The sequence below is a fragment of the Salvelinus fontinalis genome, chromosome 8 (assembly GCF_029448725.1).
Source record: "Salvelinus fontinalis isolate EN_2023a chromosome 8, ASM2944872v1, whole genome shotgun sequence".
Taxonomy (NCBI): domain Eukaryota; kingdom Metazoa; phylum Chordata; class Actinopteri; order Salmoniformes; family Salmonidae; genus Salvelinus; species Salvelinus fontinalis.
The window spans coordinates 39145910-39166049 of NC_074672.1; the positions used below are offsets into that span (position 1 = coordinate 39145910).

The 20140-nt window shown below is 45.3% G+C and overlaps 1 protein-coding gene across 1 annotated transcript in view; it reads left to right on the forward strand.

Moving 5' to 3' along the window:
* LOC129861224 (protein Wnt-5a-like) overlaps window positions 1-10747 on the forward strand; it is a 39053-nt gene extending 28306 nt beyond the window's left edge. Inside the window, exons 4-5 of the mRNA XM_055932447.1 lie at window positions 5655-5947; window positions 8357-10747. Of these exons, the coding sequence (XP_055788422.1) occupies window positions 5655-5947; window positions 8357-8815 (752 nt within the window). The 3' untranslated portion in view covers window positions 8816-10747. The remainder of the gene's footprint in view (window positions 1-5654; window positions 5948-8356) is intronic.
* Window positions 10748-20140: the final 9393 nt, after the last annotated feature.

The following is a 20140-nucleotide window of genomic DNA, read 5'->3' on the forward strand; positions in this document are numbered from 1 at the left end:
TAAATAACGGTCATCTTCACCATTACATCAGTACTACAACTACTATCATCATTACCACTACTACCACCACCACCATCACTAAACTGCTATCATTACCATTACCACCCATACCACTACTACTACCACCACCATCACTAAACTGCTATCATTACCATTACCACTACTATTTGGAATGATAAACAACAATAATAATAGTAATAACAATAACAGTAATAACAATAACAGTAATAATAAGTAAGTTACTGCTTACTATGCAGATGTTATTATTCAGTGTCCCTCAGGCTATGGCAGGCAAATACATATTTGGCTGCAAGAGTAGCCATTACTCCTTCGCCCATGAGTATTTTTTATTTTTCCTCTGGGTTTAATAAGTTAAAATTTGGAATAAATGTAGTCATGTCTATGAATAATGAATCTCTTGGTGAGGAATATTTTTCTCAGTAAAGGAGAAAGTGCATCTCTGTTTCTACCTCCCCTGTCAGGCAGTGACCACATACACACTCCTCTTTGGGTAGCCATGTCTTTTTATGTCTGCCGGTTTCTATTGCCAATCGGTGGTCACTCAGCTTGTACTTGGTAAGGATCTGTCTCTGCTTCGTATCTCTGACAGAGTAGAGATAATCAGCCAATTCATATTCTCTGTTTAGGGTCAGATAGCAATTTAGTCGGCTTTGGGATTTTGTTTTGTTTTTCCAATGTTGTATATATGAGTCCTTTGATTGGTTCAGGATTTTGTTTATTGGAATTCTTTCTTTTGAAGCAGTGCTGGTGTCAGCTTGGTTGGTTAGGTCCAACACCAGCTGACTGAGAGGGCTCGTTTCTGGGCTCAGCTCTTGGGTTTGAAGTGCTTTAAATTGCAGACTTGAATTTGGACTTGAATTTAGATGTAGACAAAAAAAAAATTATGATCTTTTCTGTATTTTCATTATTACTGGAAAGCGGCCCAATTCAGCCCTACATGCATTAGTTGGTGTATTTCTCTGGACTTGTAGGATTTTCCAACAGAATTCTGCATGTAGGGCTTCAATTGGATGTTTGTCCCACATTTTAAAGTCCAGTTTATTGAGTGGCCCCCAAACCTCACTTCCGTAAAGAGCTATTGGTAGGATTACACTGTCAAATATTTTGGTCCAAATTCTAATTGGGATGATGATTTTGAATAATTTAATTTTTATTGCATACAATGCTCTGCGGGCTTTTTCTTTGAGTGCATTCACTGCCATAATAAAGTTTCCCAATGCAGATATGGTCAGACCAAGATAGGTGTAATTTTTAGTGTGTTCAATTATGGTGTTGTTCAGGGTGAATTTATATTTGTGTTTCTGACATCTGTTTTTTTTGTTGGAAAATCATGATTTTCGTTTTTTGGAAATTTACTGCCAGGGCCCAATTATGGCAATATTGCTCTAGAATATTAATGTTCTGTTGAAGACCTTCTTTGGTTGGTGATAGAAGTACCAAGTCATCAGCAAATAGCAGGTATTTCACCTCTGTGTCAAATAGTGTGAGTCCTGGGGATGGAGAATGGTCCAACATGTCTGCTAATTCATTGATATAAATGTTGAAAAGATTTGGACTCAAACTACAGCCTTGTCTCACACCTCGACATTGTGAAAAGAATTCTGTTCTTTGGTTTTAGATTTTTATTGCACACTTGTTTTCTGTGTACATACATTTTATTAAGTCATACACCTTAACACCAAGCCCACTTTGGAGAAATAGAAATATAATCAAATGCTTTTTTAAAGTCAATAAAGCAAGCAAAGATTTTGCCCTCTTTCTTTCGGTGGGCATGTTTATTAATTAGTGTGTGTAAGGTATATATATGGTCAGTAGTGCGATGGTTAGGGAGAAAGCCAATTTGACATTTACTTATTACATTTTTTTTCTTGGAGAAAGGTTTGAATTCTTGAATTCAAAATGCTACAGAAAACCTTTCCCAAGTTACTGTTTACGCAAATTCCCCTGTAATTATTGGGGTCTGATTTGTCTCCACTTTTGTGGATAGTTGAGATGAGCCCCTGGTTCCAGACGTCAGGGAAGCAGCCAGAAGTTAAAACCATGTTGAACAATTTAAGCACAGCATTTTGCAACTCAGGTGTGCTGTTTTTCAGCATTTCATTTCTGATGTTGTCTAGACCACAAGCCTTCTTTGATTTAATAGATTTGAGCTTTTCATTTAGTTCTTGTTGGGTTGTTGGGTAATCTAATGGATTTTGGTTGTTTTTAATGACTGATTCAAGGATGTTCAATTTTTCTTTAATTTCTAATTGGTTCTGTTGTAAGTCTTTTTGTGGGAAGTTTTTGTATAGATTATCAAAATAAGTTTTCCAAATTCCTACATCTTGTATGGCTAATTCTTGTGGCTTTGTTGTGCTTAAATTGTTCCACATGTCCCAGAACTGATTTTGGTCTTGTTGGTATAGTTCAATTTCTTGTGTTTCAGTGTTTGTTTATACTGTTTCAGAGTTTCAAAGTATTCATATCGTAGCTCTGGGTTGTTTTGCTGCTTATGTTTTTTGTTTGACATTTGTCTTAGGTGTTTTCTAATTGTTTTACATTCATTATCAAACCATTTTTTGTTTCTGATGTTGCATTTCTTTGGTTTTCTCAAATTTGCTTTTGATGCCTCTTTTTGGAATATGCAGTTGATGTTTTGAGTAGCCGAATTGACACCATCTTTATTGTTTTTGTATTGTGAGTTATTGAAAAACTGTATAGAGTTCATCATTTAATTTGAGTTCAGTGTTTCAATGAATCTCTCTGCACTGTTTGGAGCCCATCTGTACGATTGGTTTATGTTGTAGAGTTTATTGGGCAGTTTTTTAAAATAAATATTGCCGGTTAATTTCTTGAACACGTTGATCTGACTGATCTGACAATGGTGTCTGTGGTCTGACAGTGAATGCACTAATGGAGGAGGGGTCAATGTCCGTGATGGCATAATCGACTACACTTGTCCCAAGAGCTGAGCAGTAAGTCAACTGACCTAAAGAGTCCCCTCTGATTCTACCATTAAGCATGTACAGGCCTAAGGCTCGACAGAGATGCACTAACTCCTTCCCATTTTTGTTCTGTCTCTCTCTCTCTCTGACTCTCTCTCTTTGTCTCTCTCTTTGTCTCTCTCTCTCTCTCTCTTTGTCTCTCTCTCTCTCTGTTTGTCTCTGTCTCTCTCTTTCTCTCTCTCTCTCTTTGTCTCTCTCTTTCTCTCTCTCTCTCTCTTTGTCTCTGTCTCTCTGTCTCTCTCTCTCTCTCTCTCTCTCTGTTTGTCTCTGTCTCTCTCTCTTTGTCTCTCTGTCTCTCTTTGTCCCTGTCTCTCTCTTTTTGTCTCTGTCTCTCTTTCTCTCTCTCTCTCTCTTTGTCTCTCTGTCTCTCTTTGTCTCTGTCTCTCTCTTTTTGTCTCTGTCTCTCTTTCTCTCTCTCTCTTTGTCTCTCTGTCTCTCTGTCTCTGTCTGTCTCTGTCTCCTCTCTCTCTCTCTCTCTCTCTGTCTCTCTCTCTCTCTCTTTGTCTCTCTCTGTCTCTGTTTGTCTCTCTCTCTCAATTCAATTCAATTCAATTCAATTCAAGGGGCTTTATTGGCATGGGAAACATGTGTTAACATTGCCAAAGCAAGTAAGGTAGACAATACACAAAAGTGAAATAAACAATAAAAATGAACAATAAACATTACACATACAGAAGTTTCAAAACAATAAAGACATTACAAATGTCATATTATATATATACAGTGTTGTAACGATGTACAAATGGTTTAAAGTACACAAGGGAAAATAAATAACCATAAATATGGGTTGTATTTACAATGGTGTTTGTTCTTCACTGGTTGCCCTTTTCTTGTGGCAACAAGTCACAAATCTTGCTGCTCTGATGGCACACTGGAATTTCACCCAGTAGATATGGGAGTTTATCAAAATTGGATTTGTTTTCGAATTCTTTGTGGATCTGTGTGATCTGAGGGAAATATGTGTCTCTAATATGGTCATACATTTGGCAGGAGGTTAGGAAGTGCAGCTCAGTTTCCATCTCATTTTGTGGGTAGTGTGCACATAGCCTGTCTTCTCTTGAGAGCCATGTCTGCCTACGGCGGCCTTTCTCAATAGCAAGGCTATGCTCTCTCTCTCTCTCTCTCTCTCTTTGTCTCTGTCTCTCTCGGTGTCTCTCTCTCTCTCTCTCTTTGTCTCTGTCTCTCTCTCTCTCTGTGTCTCTCTGTCTGTCTTTCACTGTGTCTCTCTCTGTCTCTCTGTGAGACTCCTCCCTGTGAATACTTTTGAGCTGAGCCTGCTTTTGTCTCAGTCCCACCACTGTTCTGAGATCACATTTTACACATATATCTTCATAGAAAAGACATCAATGGGAGGACAGCTTCATTCTCTCTCTCCATCTCTCTCTTTGTCTCCCCTCTCCCCATCAAGGGGAGGACAGCTTCGTTCTCTCTCTCCATCTCTCCCTTTGTCTCCCCTCTCTCCATCAAGGGGAGGACAGCTTCGTTCTCTCTCTCCATCTCTCTCTTTGTCTCCCCTCTCTCCATCAAGGGGAGGACAGCTTCGTTCTCTCTCTCCATCTCTCTCTTTGTCTCCCCTCTCTCCATCAAGGGGAGGACAGGGCTCCCATCTCGGTCCGCTCTGGGCCATGTAAACATGTCCTCCCCAGTCTCTGACTGTTCAGTGCTGCTGATTTAAGGCTGAGCTCCAGGCTAGGGGAGTCAACTTCTCTCCCCTGCCCATGTTGGCTGCCCCTGTGGCAGGGTGGACAAGGCCACTGGCTGGGTAGAGGGAGGGATCTGTGGAGGATAGAGGTATGGTCACAAATAGGCTAAGTCCTGGGAGAGAGAGAGGTAGATCGAGAGGACAGCTTGTCTGTCGACAGCTCTGCTATCAGGCCAATCTTCTACACCGGGTTTGAGGTTGTAGAAAACTAATAACCTTTTTCCCCCTTGGCCGACCCTGCCGCCGAGACTTCCCATCTGGACAGAATTCATTCACAACCTCTTACCCCCCTTTCTCTCTTTCCCTCTCTCGTCCCTGCTCTCTCCTAGCCTGGTTTGGTCATTACAATATGCTTCCTAGGGATTTAGGCCAGCAGATATGTATTTTTGTGTCCTCCTAGATGAGCACTGAGACTGGTGCTTTAGGTGGCTCTTCTCCCTCTCACCAGTACTGTAAACTGTAGAGTGGCTGTCTTTAATGGAAGGTTAACACTGCGTGTCAGAAAGATGTAGGCAGTGATGTGATGGAGCCAGTTTGCTCAGTTGGCATGTTGCTCAGGGGAAATGACTGGTTTGAAACATTGCTTTGGTTTGGCAGCTGCCCCTGGAGAGTGCTCTGCTCTTATTGGCTAACTCCCAACAACTATCAATGTCCTGAAGGATGGAGGCAAAGCGTCAGGACCGGTCTACTGTTGGAAGTATGGTTAGATGAGCCCACTATATCCAGAAGTTAACATGGTGTGATCGTTCTGCTCCATATTGTTGACTCATGTTAAAGCTCCATGAAGTGCTGTTTCTGTCCCGGCTGGACTCCACTACAGTGACTCACAATGTTGACCTTCATTCGATGACTCATCTCTTCTTTTTAGACTTTGACTCATCACTTCAAATTCAATCCATCACCAGGGCTGTCATATATTCATGTTGCTCTTCTGTCTCTGTCCACAGGAAGCAGAGAAACAGCATTTACGTATGCCATCAGCGCGGCGGGGGTGGTCAATGCCGTGAGCAGGGCTTGCAGAGAGGGGGAGCTGTCGAGCTGCGGCTGCAGTCGTGCTGCACGTCCCAAAGACCTGCCTCGTGATTGGCTGTGGGGCGGCTGCGGGGACAACCTGAACTATGGCTACAGATTCTCCAAAGAGTTTGTTGACGCACGGGAGCGGGAGAAGAGCTATGCCAAAGGATCCTTCGAGAGTGCCCGGCTCATGATGAACCTACACAATAACGAGGCTGGACGGAGGGTGAGCAGGAATACGCTCTGTCACACACCCTGACTAACTGAACACTGTGCCTGCATACTTATTCTAATGACACACACACGCCCTGACTAACTGAACACTGTGCCTGCATACTTATTCTAATGACACACACACGCCCTGACTAACTGAACACTGTGCCTGCATACTTATTCTAATGACACACACACACCCTGACTAACTGAACACTGTGCCTGCATACTTATTCTAATGACACACACACGCCCTGACTAACTGAACACTGTGCCTGCATACTTATTCTAATGACACACACACACCCTGACTAACTGAACACTGTGCCTGCATACTTATTCTAATGACACACACACACACCCTGACTAACTGAACACTGTGCCTGCATACTTATTCTAATGACACACACACACACCCTGACTAACTGAACACTGTGCCTGCATACTTATTCTAATGACACACACACACACCCTGACTAACTGAACACTGTGCCTGCATACTTATTCTAATGACACACACACACACCCTGACTAACTGAACACTGTGCCTGCATACTTATTCTAATGACACACACACACACCCTGACTAACTGAACACTGTGCCTGCATACTTATTCTAATGACACACACACACACCCTGACTAACTGAACACTGTGCCTGCATACTTATTCTAATGACACACACACACACCCTGACTAACTGAACACTGTGCCTGCATACTTATTCTAATGACACACACACACACCCTGACTAACTGAACACTGTGCCTGCATACTTATTCTAATGACACACACACACACCCTGACTAACTGAACACTGTGCCTGCATACTTATTCTAATGACACACACACACACCCTGACTAACTGAACACTGTGCCTGCATACTTATTCTAATGACACACACACACACCCTGACTAACTGAACACTGTGCCTGCATACTTATTCTAATGACACACACACGCCCTGACTAACTGAACACTGTGCCTGCATACTTATTCTAATGACACACACACACACCCTGACTAACTGAACACTGTGCCTGCATACTTATTCTAATGACACACACACACACCCTGACTAACTGAACACTGTGCCTGCATACTTATTCTAATGACACACACACACACCCTGACTAACTGAACACTGTGCCTGCATACTTATTCTAATGACACACACACACCCTGACTAACTGAACACTGTGCCTGCATACTTATTCTAATGACACACACACACACCCTGACTAACTGAACACTGTGCCTGCATACTTATTCTAATGACACACACACCCTGACTAACTGAACACTGTGCCTGTATACTTATTCTAATGACACACACACACACCCTGACTAACTGAACACTGTGCCTGCATACTTATTCTAATGACACACACACACACCCTGACTAACTGAACACTGTGCCTGCATACTTATTCTAATGACACACACACACCCTGACTAACTGAAACTGTGCCTGCATACTTATTCTAATGACACACACACACACACACTCAACGGAGGAAAACAAGTCCATCTCCACCTACTTCAGCTGTCCTGAAGTTGATTCCTAATGACAGTAGTGAGGGAAGGGGAGAGAGAGATAATCCAGGTCAAGCCGATGGGCGTAGAACAGTATCACTTGATCATCTGTGTAACAGCTCTGTCTCTCCTCTGAGGCTCGCTGAGCTTTTTCTGTAGTTCATTTCAAATTGAGGCCTCGACACAGCCTCAATGGAAACAGCTTGCCAGACCGTGTTGCTTTCACATCTCTTCTGACTGGTAGAAATGAGGGTTCTGTTCTGCGGACAGGGCTCTGTTCTGCTGACAGGGCTCTGTTCTACGGACAGGGCTCTGTTCTGCTGACAGGGTTCTGTTGTGCGGACAGGGTTCTGTTCTACGGACAGGGTTCTGCCCTGCTGACAGGGTTCTGTTCTGCGGACAGGGTTCTGTTCTGCGGACAGGGTTCTGTTCTGCTGACAGGGTTCTGTTCTGCTGACAGGGTTCTGCTCTGCTGACAGGGTTCTGCTCTGCGGACAGGGTTCTGTTCTGCGGACAGGGTTCTGTTCTGCTGACAGGGTTCTGTTCTGCGGACAGGGTTTTGTTCTGCGGACAGGGTTCTGTTCTGCTGACAGGGTTCTGTTCTGCGGACAGGGTTCTGTTCTGCGGACAGGGTTCTGTTCTGCTGACAGGGTTCTGTTCTGCTGACAGTGGGCCATAGAGGGCATCATGTACTTCTCCCTAATGACGTCTGTGAGATCTGATACGTTCACACATACAGTAAAACATGTGTACAGTGTTGGCAGTTTGACCTTTTCAGATGAAACGTATCTGTTCTCTGCTTTCTCTTAGTCCTGTGTAGTCTCTCTAGTTGGTGATAATAATCAGTCTATCCCCCTCTCTCTACCTCTCCTTCTGTCCTCTCAGACGGTGTCGGACCTGGCCCATGTCTCCTGTAAGTGCCATGGTGTGTCGGGCTCCTGCAGTCTGAAGACGTGCTGGCTGCAGCTGGCAGACTTCCGCAAGGTGGGCGAGACCCTGAAGGAGAAGTACGACAGCGCGGCCTCCATGAAGCTCAACTCGCGTGGCAAGCTGGTGCAGCGGGACAGCAAGTTCAACCCCCCCACCAGCCATGACCTGGTCTACATCGAGTCCAGCCCAGACTACTGTCTGTCCAACCAGAGCACAGGCTCCCTGGGTACTGTAGGCAGACTGTGCAATAAGACCTCGGAGGGCATGGATGGCTGTGAGCTGATGTGCTGTGGCCGGGGTTATGACCAGTACAAGGCCCAGATTGTGGAGCGATGCCACTGCAAGTTCCACTGGTGCTGCTATGTCAAGTGCAAGCGCTGCACCAAAACCGTGGACCAATTCGTCTGCAAGTGAGGAGGAGGAGGAGGAGGAGGATGGGAAGAGTGTGTGTTCGTGCAAGTGTGCATGCGTGTGTGTATCCAGAGAGGCGGAACAAAGGAGGCGAAGAGAGGAAGAAAGAAAAATAAAAAACTATATAAATTATATTTATAGAGTTAAACAATTATACCGTTGCAGAAGACTGATACTTTCTGTTCCATGTAATAGTTCCAAAACATGTTATGCCTTCCGAAACCGAAAATACAGTGAAATATTTATTTTCTGAGATTATTTGTGCCCGATCATCCAAAACTAATTTTTTATGAATCCCCAGGCCTGGAGACCAGCAGTCATTCTTTTTTAAACTCTCAATATGACCTATAACAAGGTTCCCCGCAGGTGATTTTATTTGCCTCCCCCCATGTTTTCTGAGCAAAACAAAAGACAAATTATAATTTTCGTTGTTGAATTTAAGACTGGGAAATCACTGGGAAATCAGCGCAAATTTATTTTTAATTTAGGAAATCTATTCCCAAGTATTCCTACGCATGAATAGAGAGAAATGTGATTATATTCCAATGTAATCAGGGTTAGAAATGATTCTGTTTTTGCCAAGTACTGTATCTCTTTTGGATTCTTGCGGTCAATTTGCAGTGTACAAATGATTTATAACTATGTCAGCCCCCTCGACCATCCGCTCAAGGATAAATGGGCCCACGGCTGAATGTAATTGGGGACCGCAGTCCTATAGCTTATATTTGACTAGTCCATTGGGTCACCATGACTGTGAAACGGGAGCTTCTCTCCCGTTTCATAACACTATATTAGTTAAATGTTGTGGTTGATGGAGAACGCTGAATGCCCACAGTCTTAGCTGTTGAATCTGGGGCTGCCGCTAAGAGGGGAAGGTTTACTTCCATATATCTGTCTCTATAGGGTGGTTAGACCTAAATCAAACCTCCATTGAACATTGTTAAATCTGTCTCTATAGGGTGGTTAGACCTAAATCAAACCTCCATTGAACATTGTTAAACCTGTCTCTATAGGTAGTCATTGGCCCCATCCTAAATCCTAACCCTAGTCCCTTATGTTGCCTCTGTCTAAACCAAACAAGGGCCTAGGAAAGTGGGAGTAATTTAGCTTGGGGTTAGTTCCATCCTGTAATGTATCCCACAAGGCCTAGATCTTCCAAGGTGCCCCAGCTAGTCCTCCCAAACACACTCAGCATATGCACTTTGACCCCGAGGCCTTACTCCGTCTGTATGATTTGTTTGTTTTGAGCTACAGTGTCTGTAATATACCATATTATAGTCTACTTTCTCCATATTAAAACCCATATCCACTTAACATATAACATGCTACTTTCATGGTTTAAATATACAGTATATGGGCAATGTTGTGGTTATGATGGTGAAATCCCACATGTTCTATATGGTATATACTAGGTCTAACCAACCAATCACTTATTAAATTGTATTTATTTTCTTTTATCCAAATCTCTTAAGCTTCCAGATAGCGCTGTGGGTTTTTTCTATTTCAATAAATGCATTTAAATCCTACACTTTGTTACATACAATATTTTCAGGTTACTTATCATTTGTTTTCACATTTTTAAGGACATGTTAATTTGGTTCCGCGGCATTGTTTTTGTAAAGGGAATTGCCCCTTGTTCTAAAACACCTGTTCATTGTGTTACCCCTGTCCAAGCCTTCACAGACGGTTCTAGCCTTCACTTGTTGCCACAAACTTGTTAATACCCCTCAGCTCCTCCACACTAGCCCTGTGATCATCTTCATTAAAACATTTTTGCTATATGTTATCAATCCAAACTGTATATTTATTCTCTTCGCAATTAATTGAGATTTGCAAAACATATTTCTTATAGCTGTTATTTTGTTTTGTTTCTTTTTTAAAATTGGATCGATGTGCTACTTTGTTTCAATAAATATTCTACGTAAACCTGCTGAACAGTCGTAACTTTCAATACAGATCTATTCTGGTACAGTAAACCTGCTGAACAGTCGTAACTTTCAATACAGATCTATTCTGGTACAGTAAACCTGCTGAACAGTCGTAACTTTCAATACAGATCTACTCTGGAACAGTAAACCTGCTGAACAGTCGTAACTTTCAATACAGATCTACTATGGAACAGTAAACCTGCTGAACAGTCGTAACTTTCAATACAGATCTACTCTGGAACAGTAAACCTGCTGAACAGTCGTAACTTTCAATACAGATCTACTCTGGTACAGTAAACCTGCTGAACAGTCGTAACTTTCAATACAGATCTATTCTGGTACAGTAAACCTGCTGAACAGTCGTAACTTTCAATACAGATCTATTCTGGAACAGTAAACCTGCTGAACAGTCGTAACTTTCAATACAGATCTACTCTGGTACAGTAAACCTGCTGAACAGTCGTAACTTTCAATACAGATCTATTCTGGTACAGTAAACCTGCTGAACAGTCGTAACTTTCAATACAGATCTACTCTGGAACAGTAAACCTGCTGAACAGTCGTAACTTTCAATACATATCTACTCTGGTACAGTAAACCTGCTGAACAGTCGTAACTTTCAATACAGATCTATTCTGGAACAGTAAACCTGCTGAACAGTCGTAACTTTCAATACAGATCTATTCTGGAACAGTAAACCTGTTGAACATTCGTAACTTTCAATACAGATCTATTCTGGAACAGTAAACCTGCTGAACAGTCGTATCTTTCAATACAGATCTATTCTGGAACAGTAAACCTGTTGAACATTCGTAACTTTCAATACAGATCTATTCTGGAACAGTAAACCTGCTGAACAGTCGTATCTTTCAATACAGAAAGTATTGTACTCTGGAACAGTATGGTTAAATTTTGCTCCACATTTGAAACCAAGATTTTATTAAAAACATTTGAAACCTTGTCTATATTTCCCTCTATCCTGGCGCTCGGAGAGAAATCGACTGTTATTGTGTAGGGAGGATTTGTCTATTCCTATATTATTTTATTGTGAACTATGAATTGTCTACTTTTGATGTAGTAGGAGACATTTGATTCTAAAGTTAATAATATGATCAAATCAAACATGTCATTAAATAAACACATCTGGAACCTTCATTAGGAGTTTGATTCCTGGAATCCCTCAGTTAACTCCTGTCAGAGGCAGTAGGAGCTGAGAGAGCAGGGGAGGGCAGGCAGAGGAGTTGTCTGTCAGTGACCCATAGAGTCCAAGAGCATCATAGATCTGTCCATGGAGGGCCAGGGATGGGTCAGTCTGGAAGGGAGATACATGCCTGGGCTATTGAGACTGGGCAGGGTGAGAATGCTGAAGAGGACAGCGCGTGCTTTACAGGGATTTGAAGCAGTTGAACTAGTGCCATTATAATGTTAACGGCCCTGACACTAACTAATATTTACACTGGTAAAATTATCGACTTTAGGATCACATCCCGTGTGTGTGCGTCCACATGAAGATCTGTGGCACTGGCAGAATGTGTTACGGCATGTTTACATTTCTGATTGGTGTCATAAAGGCCAACGAGACAGGGAGGGAGGGGGGGAGGCTAAGGGATAGAGTGAAAGGGTGTTACTGTAAGGAGAGGCTGAGGCCAAATTGAATTTTTCCATCTTTGACCCCCTTTCAACAGCATGGTTTTTATATGAAATCAGACTTCAACTCTGGGCTCCTTATGCATGACAGTCAGATAACAGCAACCACAGTAGGGTTCTTGACTAGGAGTCCCCCCCCCCCCCCCCCCCCCCCTGACTAGAGAGTGTGTGTGTGAGCATCATTACTGCTGCTATGTTCCTCTGACTGGTTGCTCCAACATACAGATGCACACACACACAACACACACACACACACACACACACACACACACACACACACACACACACACACACACACACACACACACACACACACACACACACACACACACACACACACACACACACACACACACACAGAGGTGCATAGTGGATAGACACACTCATGAACCCCACAAGTGTACAGCTGTCCAACAGCCCTGTATACTCAGACATACACACCTAGTGGTCTCTAGTCAGCCTGTAGGACTCCAGTATTCTCTAGTCAGTCTGTAGGACTCCAGTGGTCTCTAGTCAGCCTGTAGGACTCCAGTGGTCTCTAGTCAGTCTGTAGGACTCCAGTGGTCTCTAGTCAGTCTGTAGGACTCCAGTGGTCTCTAGTCAGTCTGTAGGACTCCAGTGGTCTCTAGTCAGTCTGTAGGACTCCATGGTCTCTAGTCAGTCTGTAGGACTCCAGTATTCTCTAGTCAGTCTGTAGGACTCCAGTGGTCTCTAGTCAGTCTGTAGGACTCCAGTATTCTCTAGTCAGTCTGTAGGACTCCAGTGGTCTCTAGTCAGTCTGTAGGACTCCAGTGGTCTCTAGTCAGTCTGTAGGACTCCAGTGGTCTCTAGTCAGTCTGTAGGACTCCAGTGGTCTCTAGTCAGTCTGTAGGACTCCAGTGGTCTCTAGTCAGTCTGTAGGACTCCAGTGGTCTCTAGTCAGTCTGTAGGACTCCAGTGGTCTCTAGTCAGTCTGTAGGACTCCAGTGGTCTCTAGTCAGTCTGTAGGACTCCAGTGGTCTCTAGTCAGTCTGTAGGACTCCAGTGGTCTCTAGTCAGTCTGTAGGACTCCAGTATTCTCTTGACAGTCTGTAGGACTCCAGTGGTCTCTAGTCAGTCTGTAGGACTCCAGTGGTCTCTAGTCAGTCTGTAGGACTCCAGTGGTCTCTAGTCAGTCTGTAGGACTCCAGTGGTCTCTAGTCAGCCTGTAGAACTCCAGTGGTCTCTAGTCAGTCTGTAGGACTCCAGTGGTCTCTAGTCAGTCTGTAGGACTCCAGTGGTCTCTAGTCAGTCTGTAGGACTCCAGTGTTATCTGTCCTTTTAGATTTCTTTTTCCACAATGACATAAAATCAACTCTGGACCTCGAAGCCAGTTCTACTGCATTTTTCATTGTTCCCTTCTAATCAGGGACTGCTTTACGGTGGGTGCTGTTCATCATCAGGTAGAACAGAAAACCAGCAGGCTCTGGACCTCAGGGAGTCTACACCCAGCAGAGAGAGAGAGTGTATACAGAGAGTGCATATAGCAGCAGTGAACTAGCTCGATAGATATACAGGGCTGGGTGTTGCTAATATGATTTGGTTGGTATAAACATGACAGCAAGAGCCCTATTCAGACCTCTGCTCCTTTCCACTCCACTCCACTCCTCCCAACTCCACTCCACTCCACTCAACTCCACTCCACTCCACTCCACTCCACTCCTCCCAACTCCACTCCTCCCAACTCCACTCCACTCCTCCCAACTCCACTCCACTCAACTCCACTCCTCCCCACTCCACTCCACTCCACTCCTCCCAACTCCACTCCTCCCAACTCCACTCCTCCCAACTCCACTCCTCCCAACTCCACTCCTCCCAACTCCACTCCACTCCTCCCAACTCCACTCCTCCCAACTCCACTCCTCCCAACTCCACTCCACTCCTCCCAACTCCACTCCTCCCAACTCCACTCCTCCCAACTCCACTCCTCCCAACTCCACTCCTCCCAACTCCACTCCACTCCTCCCAACTCCACTCCACTCAACTCCACTCCTCCCCACTCCACTCCACTCCACTCCTCCCAACTCCACTCCTCCCAACTCCACTCCTCCCAACTCCACTCCTCCCAACTCCACTCCTCCCAACTCCACTCCACTCCTCCCAACTCCACTCCTCCCCACTCCACTCCTCCCAACTCCACTCCTCCCAACTCCACTCCTCCCAACTCCACTCCTCCCAACTCCACTCCTCCCCACTCCACTCCTCCCAACTCCACTCCTCCCCACTCCACTCCTCCCAACTCCACTCCTCCCAACTCCTCTCCACTCACATTTACATTTACATTTAAGTCATTTAGCAGACGCTCTTATCCAGAGCGACTTACACTCCTCCTCTCCTCCTCGTGCCATTTCTCCCCACTCCACTCCACTCCACTCCTCCCCACCCCACTCCCCTCCACTCCCCTCACTCCTCATCTCCACTCCTCCTCTCCTCCTCGTGCCACTTGTCCCCTCTCCCCCCTCCACTCCCCTCCTCTCCTCCTCGCCACTCCCCACTACTCCCTCCTCCACTCCTCTCCCCCACTCCTACCCTCCTCTCCTCTCCTCCCCTCCTCTTCTCCCCTCTCCGCTCCTCCCCTCTTCTCCTCCCCACTCCACTCACCTGCTCTCCTCCTCTCCTCTCCTCTACTCTCCCCTCCCTCTGTATCTCTCTGTCTATGTATTTGTCTCCCATTTCCAGATGATACGGGTGTGTGTGCATGTTTACCCTGTCATTCTGCCGCTGGTGAAAGTGAGATAAGGAGAGCAGCGGGCTACACACAGGCTTTAAAGAGATCACAGGAAGAACACTTCCCCTCTGGGTGACACACACACACATACACACTCCTGGTCTGATCTACTGTGATAGAAGGACATGCAGGTTCGACACTGATCTGTCTTTGATGTCTGCTGCATACTGTTTATCTAAGAACAAGAACAGCCTCACATCGCACATCTCACATCTACAGTAACTTCTAACATCTACAGTAACAGCTAACATCTACAGTAACATCTCACATCTACAGTAACATCTAACATCTACAGTAACAGCTAACATCTACAGTAACATCTAACATCTACAGTAACAGCTAACATCTACAGTAACATCACACATCTACAGTAACATCTAACATCTACAGTAACATCTAACATCTACAGTAACATCTAACATCTACTGTAACATCTAACATCTATAGTAACATCTAACATCTACAGTAACATCTAACATCTACAGTAACAGCTAACATCTACAGTAACATCTCACATCTCACATCTACAGTAACATCTAACATCTACAGTAACAGCTAACATCTACAGTAACATCTAACATCTACTGTAACATCTAACATCACAGTAAGATCTCACATCTACAGTAACATCTAACATTTAACATCTAAAGTAACGTCGAACATCTCACATTTACAGTAACATCTAGAGTAACATCTCACATTTACAGTAACATCTAGAGTAACATCTCACATCTAACATCTCTTTCTCTCCTTTCTGTCTTTCTGTCTCTCTCTCGTTCTTTATGTCTCTCTGTCTTTCTGTCTGTCTCTCTTTCTGTCTCTCTCTCTTTCTGTCTCTTTCTCGCCTTCTTTCTGGCTCTATTTCTATCTTTTCTGTCTCTTTCTCTGCTTCTTTCTGGCTCTCTTTCTCTCCTTCTTTCTGGCTCTCTTTCTCTCCTTTCTGCCTTTGTCTTTGTCTCTCTCTTTCTCTTTCTCCTTTGTCTCTCTATCTTTCTTTCTCTCACGTTGTCTCTCTCTCTCTCTCTTTCTCTCTGTCTGTCTAACTCTGTCTCCTCTGTCTCTCTCTCTCTGTCTCTCTCTCTGTCTCTCTCTCTGTCTCCTCTGTCTGTCTCTCTCTCTCTGTCTCTCTCTCTCTGTCTCTGTCTCTCTATATTTCTGTCTCCTCTGTCTCTGTCTCCTCTCTCTCTGTCTCTCTCTGTCTCTCTGTCTCCTCCCTCTCTCTATCTGTCTCCTCTGTCTCTCTCTCTCTGTGTCTCTCTGTCTCTCTCTCTCTGTCTCCTCTGTCTCTCTGTATCTCTCTCTCTCTCTAGCTCTCTGTCTCCTTCTCTCTCTCTCTGTCTCCTATGTCTCTCTCTAGCTCTCTCTCTCTCTGTCTCTGTCTCGTCCTCTCTCTCTCGCTCTCTCTGTCTCTCTCGGGCTCTCTCTTTCTAGCTCTCTCTGTCTCCTCTGTCTCTCTCTTTCTCTGTCTCTCTGTCTCTCTCCATCTCTTTCTCCTCTGTCTCTCTCTCTATCTAGCTCTTGCTCTGTCTCTCTCTCTGTTTCTCTCTGTCTCTCTCTCTGTCTCCTATGTCTCTCTGTCTCTGTCTCTCTGTCTCCTCTGTCTCTATATCTGTCTCCTCTCTCTCTCTCTGTGTCTTTATCTGTCTCTCTGTCTCTCTCTCTCTGTCTCTCTCTGTCTCCTTCTCTCTCTCTTTCTCTCTCTCTGTCTCCTATGTCTCGCTCTCTCTCTCTCTATCTCTCTCTCCTCTCTCTCTGTCTCTCTGTCTCTCTCTCGCTCTCTCTCTCTAGCTCTGTCTCCTCTGTCTCTCTCTGTCTCTCTCTCCCACGCTCTCTCTCTCTCTCCTCTGTCTCTCCTCTCTCTCTCTCCCTCTGTCTCTCTGTTATCTTATCTGCTGTTTTACACTGATTCCCACTGTATCTCCATTCATGCCAGAGGCGTTTGTGTTTTACATTTGAAATGTGTGTGTGTTTTACAGTTGAAATGTGTGTGTGTTTTACGGCTGCAGTGTTGCGTACAGTATGTAGAGAGCAGGCCCAGGGAAACAGAGAGCAGAACTCTGGTGATGCTCACAGCCTTTCATGTGGTTCCCATCCGTTCTGCTTTAGTCTGATTAACATTCCACCGAGGTTCTTAAACATAATTACATGACAAGTTGTGCTTTTCTAAAACAATGCAGCTGGCTAATGTTAGGCAATCTCCTCCTTGCTATTCTGGTGAAACACAGAACACACACATCCACACCCACGCGTGCACACACACACACACACACACACACACACACACACACACACACACACACACACACACACACACACACACACACACACACACACACACACACACACACACACACACACACACACCCACGCACACACATGCACGAAGGCTCACACACTCAACACCACCTCAGTAAACTACAATACCGGTGAAGCTAATATGAACTCTAATGTTAAAATCCAAGCAGTCACAGTAGTGGTAGTCCTGGCAACGCTCAGAGACAGAAGGCAAGCAGTCACAGTAGTGGTAGTCCTGGCAATGCTCAGAGACAGAAGACAAGCAGTCACAGTAGTGGTAGTCCTGGCAACGCTCAGAGACAGAAGACAAGCAGTCACAGTAGTGGTAGTCCTGGCAACGCTCAGAGACAGAAGGCAAGCAGTCACAGTAGTGGTAGTCCTGGCAACGCTCAGAGACAGAAGACAAGCAGTCACAGTAGTGGTAGTCCTGGCAACGCTCAGAGACAGAAGGCAAGCAGTCACAGTAGTGGTAGTCCTGGCAACACTCAGAGATAGAAGACAAGCAGTCACAGTAGAGGTAGTCCTGGCAATGCTCAAAGACAGAAGACAAGCAGTCACAGTAGTGGTAGTCCTGGCAACGCTCAGAGACAGAAGACAAGCAGTCACAGTAGTGGTAGTCCTGGCAACGCTTAGAGACAGAAGACAAGCAGTCACAGTAGTGGTAGTCCTGGCAACGCTCAGAGACAGAAGACAAGCAGTCACAGTAGTGGTAGTCCTGGCAACGCTCAGAGACAGAAGACAAGCAGTCACAGTAGTGGTAGTCCTGGCAACGCTCAGAGACAGAAGACAAGCAGTCACAGTAGTGGTAGTCCTGGCAACGCTCAGAGACAGAAGACAAGCAGTCACAGTAGTGGTAGTCCTGGCAACGCTCAGAGACAGAAGACAAGCAGTCACAGTAGTGGTAGTCCTGGCAACGCTCAGAGACAGAAGACAAGCAGTCACAGTAGTGGTAGTCCTGGCAACACTCAGAGATAGAAGACAAGCAGTCACAGTAGAGGTAGTCCTGGCAACGCTCAAAGACAGAAGACAAGCAGTCACAGTAGTGGTAGTCCTGGCAACGCTCAGAGACAGAAGACAAGCAGTCACAGTAGTGGTAGTCCTGGCAACGCTCAGAGACAGAAGACAAGCAGTCACAGTAGTGGTAGTCCTGGCAACGCTCAGAGACAGAAGACAAGCAGTCACAGTAGTGGTAGTCCTGGCAACGCTCAGAGACAGAAGACAAGCAGTCACAGTAGTGGTAGTCCTGGCAACGCTCAGAGACAGAAGACAAGCAGTCACAGTAGTGGTAGTCCTGGCAACGCTCAGAGACAGAAGACAAGCAGTCACAGTAGTGGTAGTCCTGGCAACGCTCAGAGACAGAAGACAAGCAGTCACAGTAGTGGTAGTCCTGGCAACGCTCAGAGACAGAAGACAAGCAGTCACAGTAGTGGTAGTCCTGGCAACGCTCAGAGACAGAAGACAGACCTTGTGAAGTCACAATAATGTGAAAACAAATCTGTTACTCTGCAGCATAGTAAGGAGGATTGGACAGGGCAGAATGTAGAGGGTATACTGCAGAGCAGTGTGTGGTTAGGATTTATCTTAGAAGTGTAGTGTGGTGGGTGTATGTAGTGTGTCAAAGTTATAACAGTGAGTTCATCATGTTTCAAATAGTCTGGACTCTGAAAGCACATAAACCATGGGGTTATTATTGACAATCTGAAATATAAATGTCTGCTGAACATTTCATATTCTGACAATTCCATATTCTGCATGACAGATTCATGTAACATTGTTACTGTACCCTGCTGAGCAAGTCTCACATCTCCCTTCACATCACCCCCTGCTACTGTCCCCTGCTGAGCAAGTCTCACATCTCCCTTCACATCACCCCCTGCTACTGTCTCCTGCTGAGCAAGTCTCACATCTCCCTTCACATCACCCCCTGCTACTGTCCCCTGCTGAGCAAGTCTCACATCTCCCTTCACATCACCCCCTGTTACTGTCCCCTGCTGAGCAAGTCTCACATCTCCCTTCATATCACCCCCTGCTACTGTCTCCTGCTGAGCAAGTCTCACATCTCCCTTCACATCACCCCCTGCTACTGTCTCCTGCTGAGCAAGTCTCACATCTCCCTTCACATCACCCCCTGTTACTGTCCCCTGCTGAGCAAGTCTCACATCTCCCTTCACATCACCCCCTGCTACTGTCCCCTGCTGAGCAAGTCTCACATCTCCCTTCACATCACCCCCTGCTACTGTCCCCTGCTGAGCAAGTCTCACATCTCCCTTCACATCACCCCCTGCTACTGTCTCCTGCTGAGCAAGTCTCACATCTCCCTTCACATCACCCCCTGCTACTGTCCCCTGCTGAGCAAGTCTCACATCTCCCTTCATATCACCCCCTGCTACTGTCTCCTGCTGAGCAAGTCTCACATCTCCCTTCATATCACCCCCTGCTACTGTCCCCTGCTGAGCAAGTTTCACATCTCCCTTCACATCACCCCCTGCTACTGTCCCCTGCTGAGCAAGTCTCACATCTCCCTTCACATCACCCCCTGCTACTGTCCCCTGCTGAGCAAGTCTCACATCTCCCTTCATATCACCCCCTGCTACTGTCTCCTGCTGAGCAAGTCTCACATCTCCCTTCATATCACCCCCTGCTACTGTCCCCTGCTGAGCAAGTCTCACATCTCCCTTCACATCACCCCCTGCTACTGTCCCCTGCTGAGCA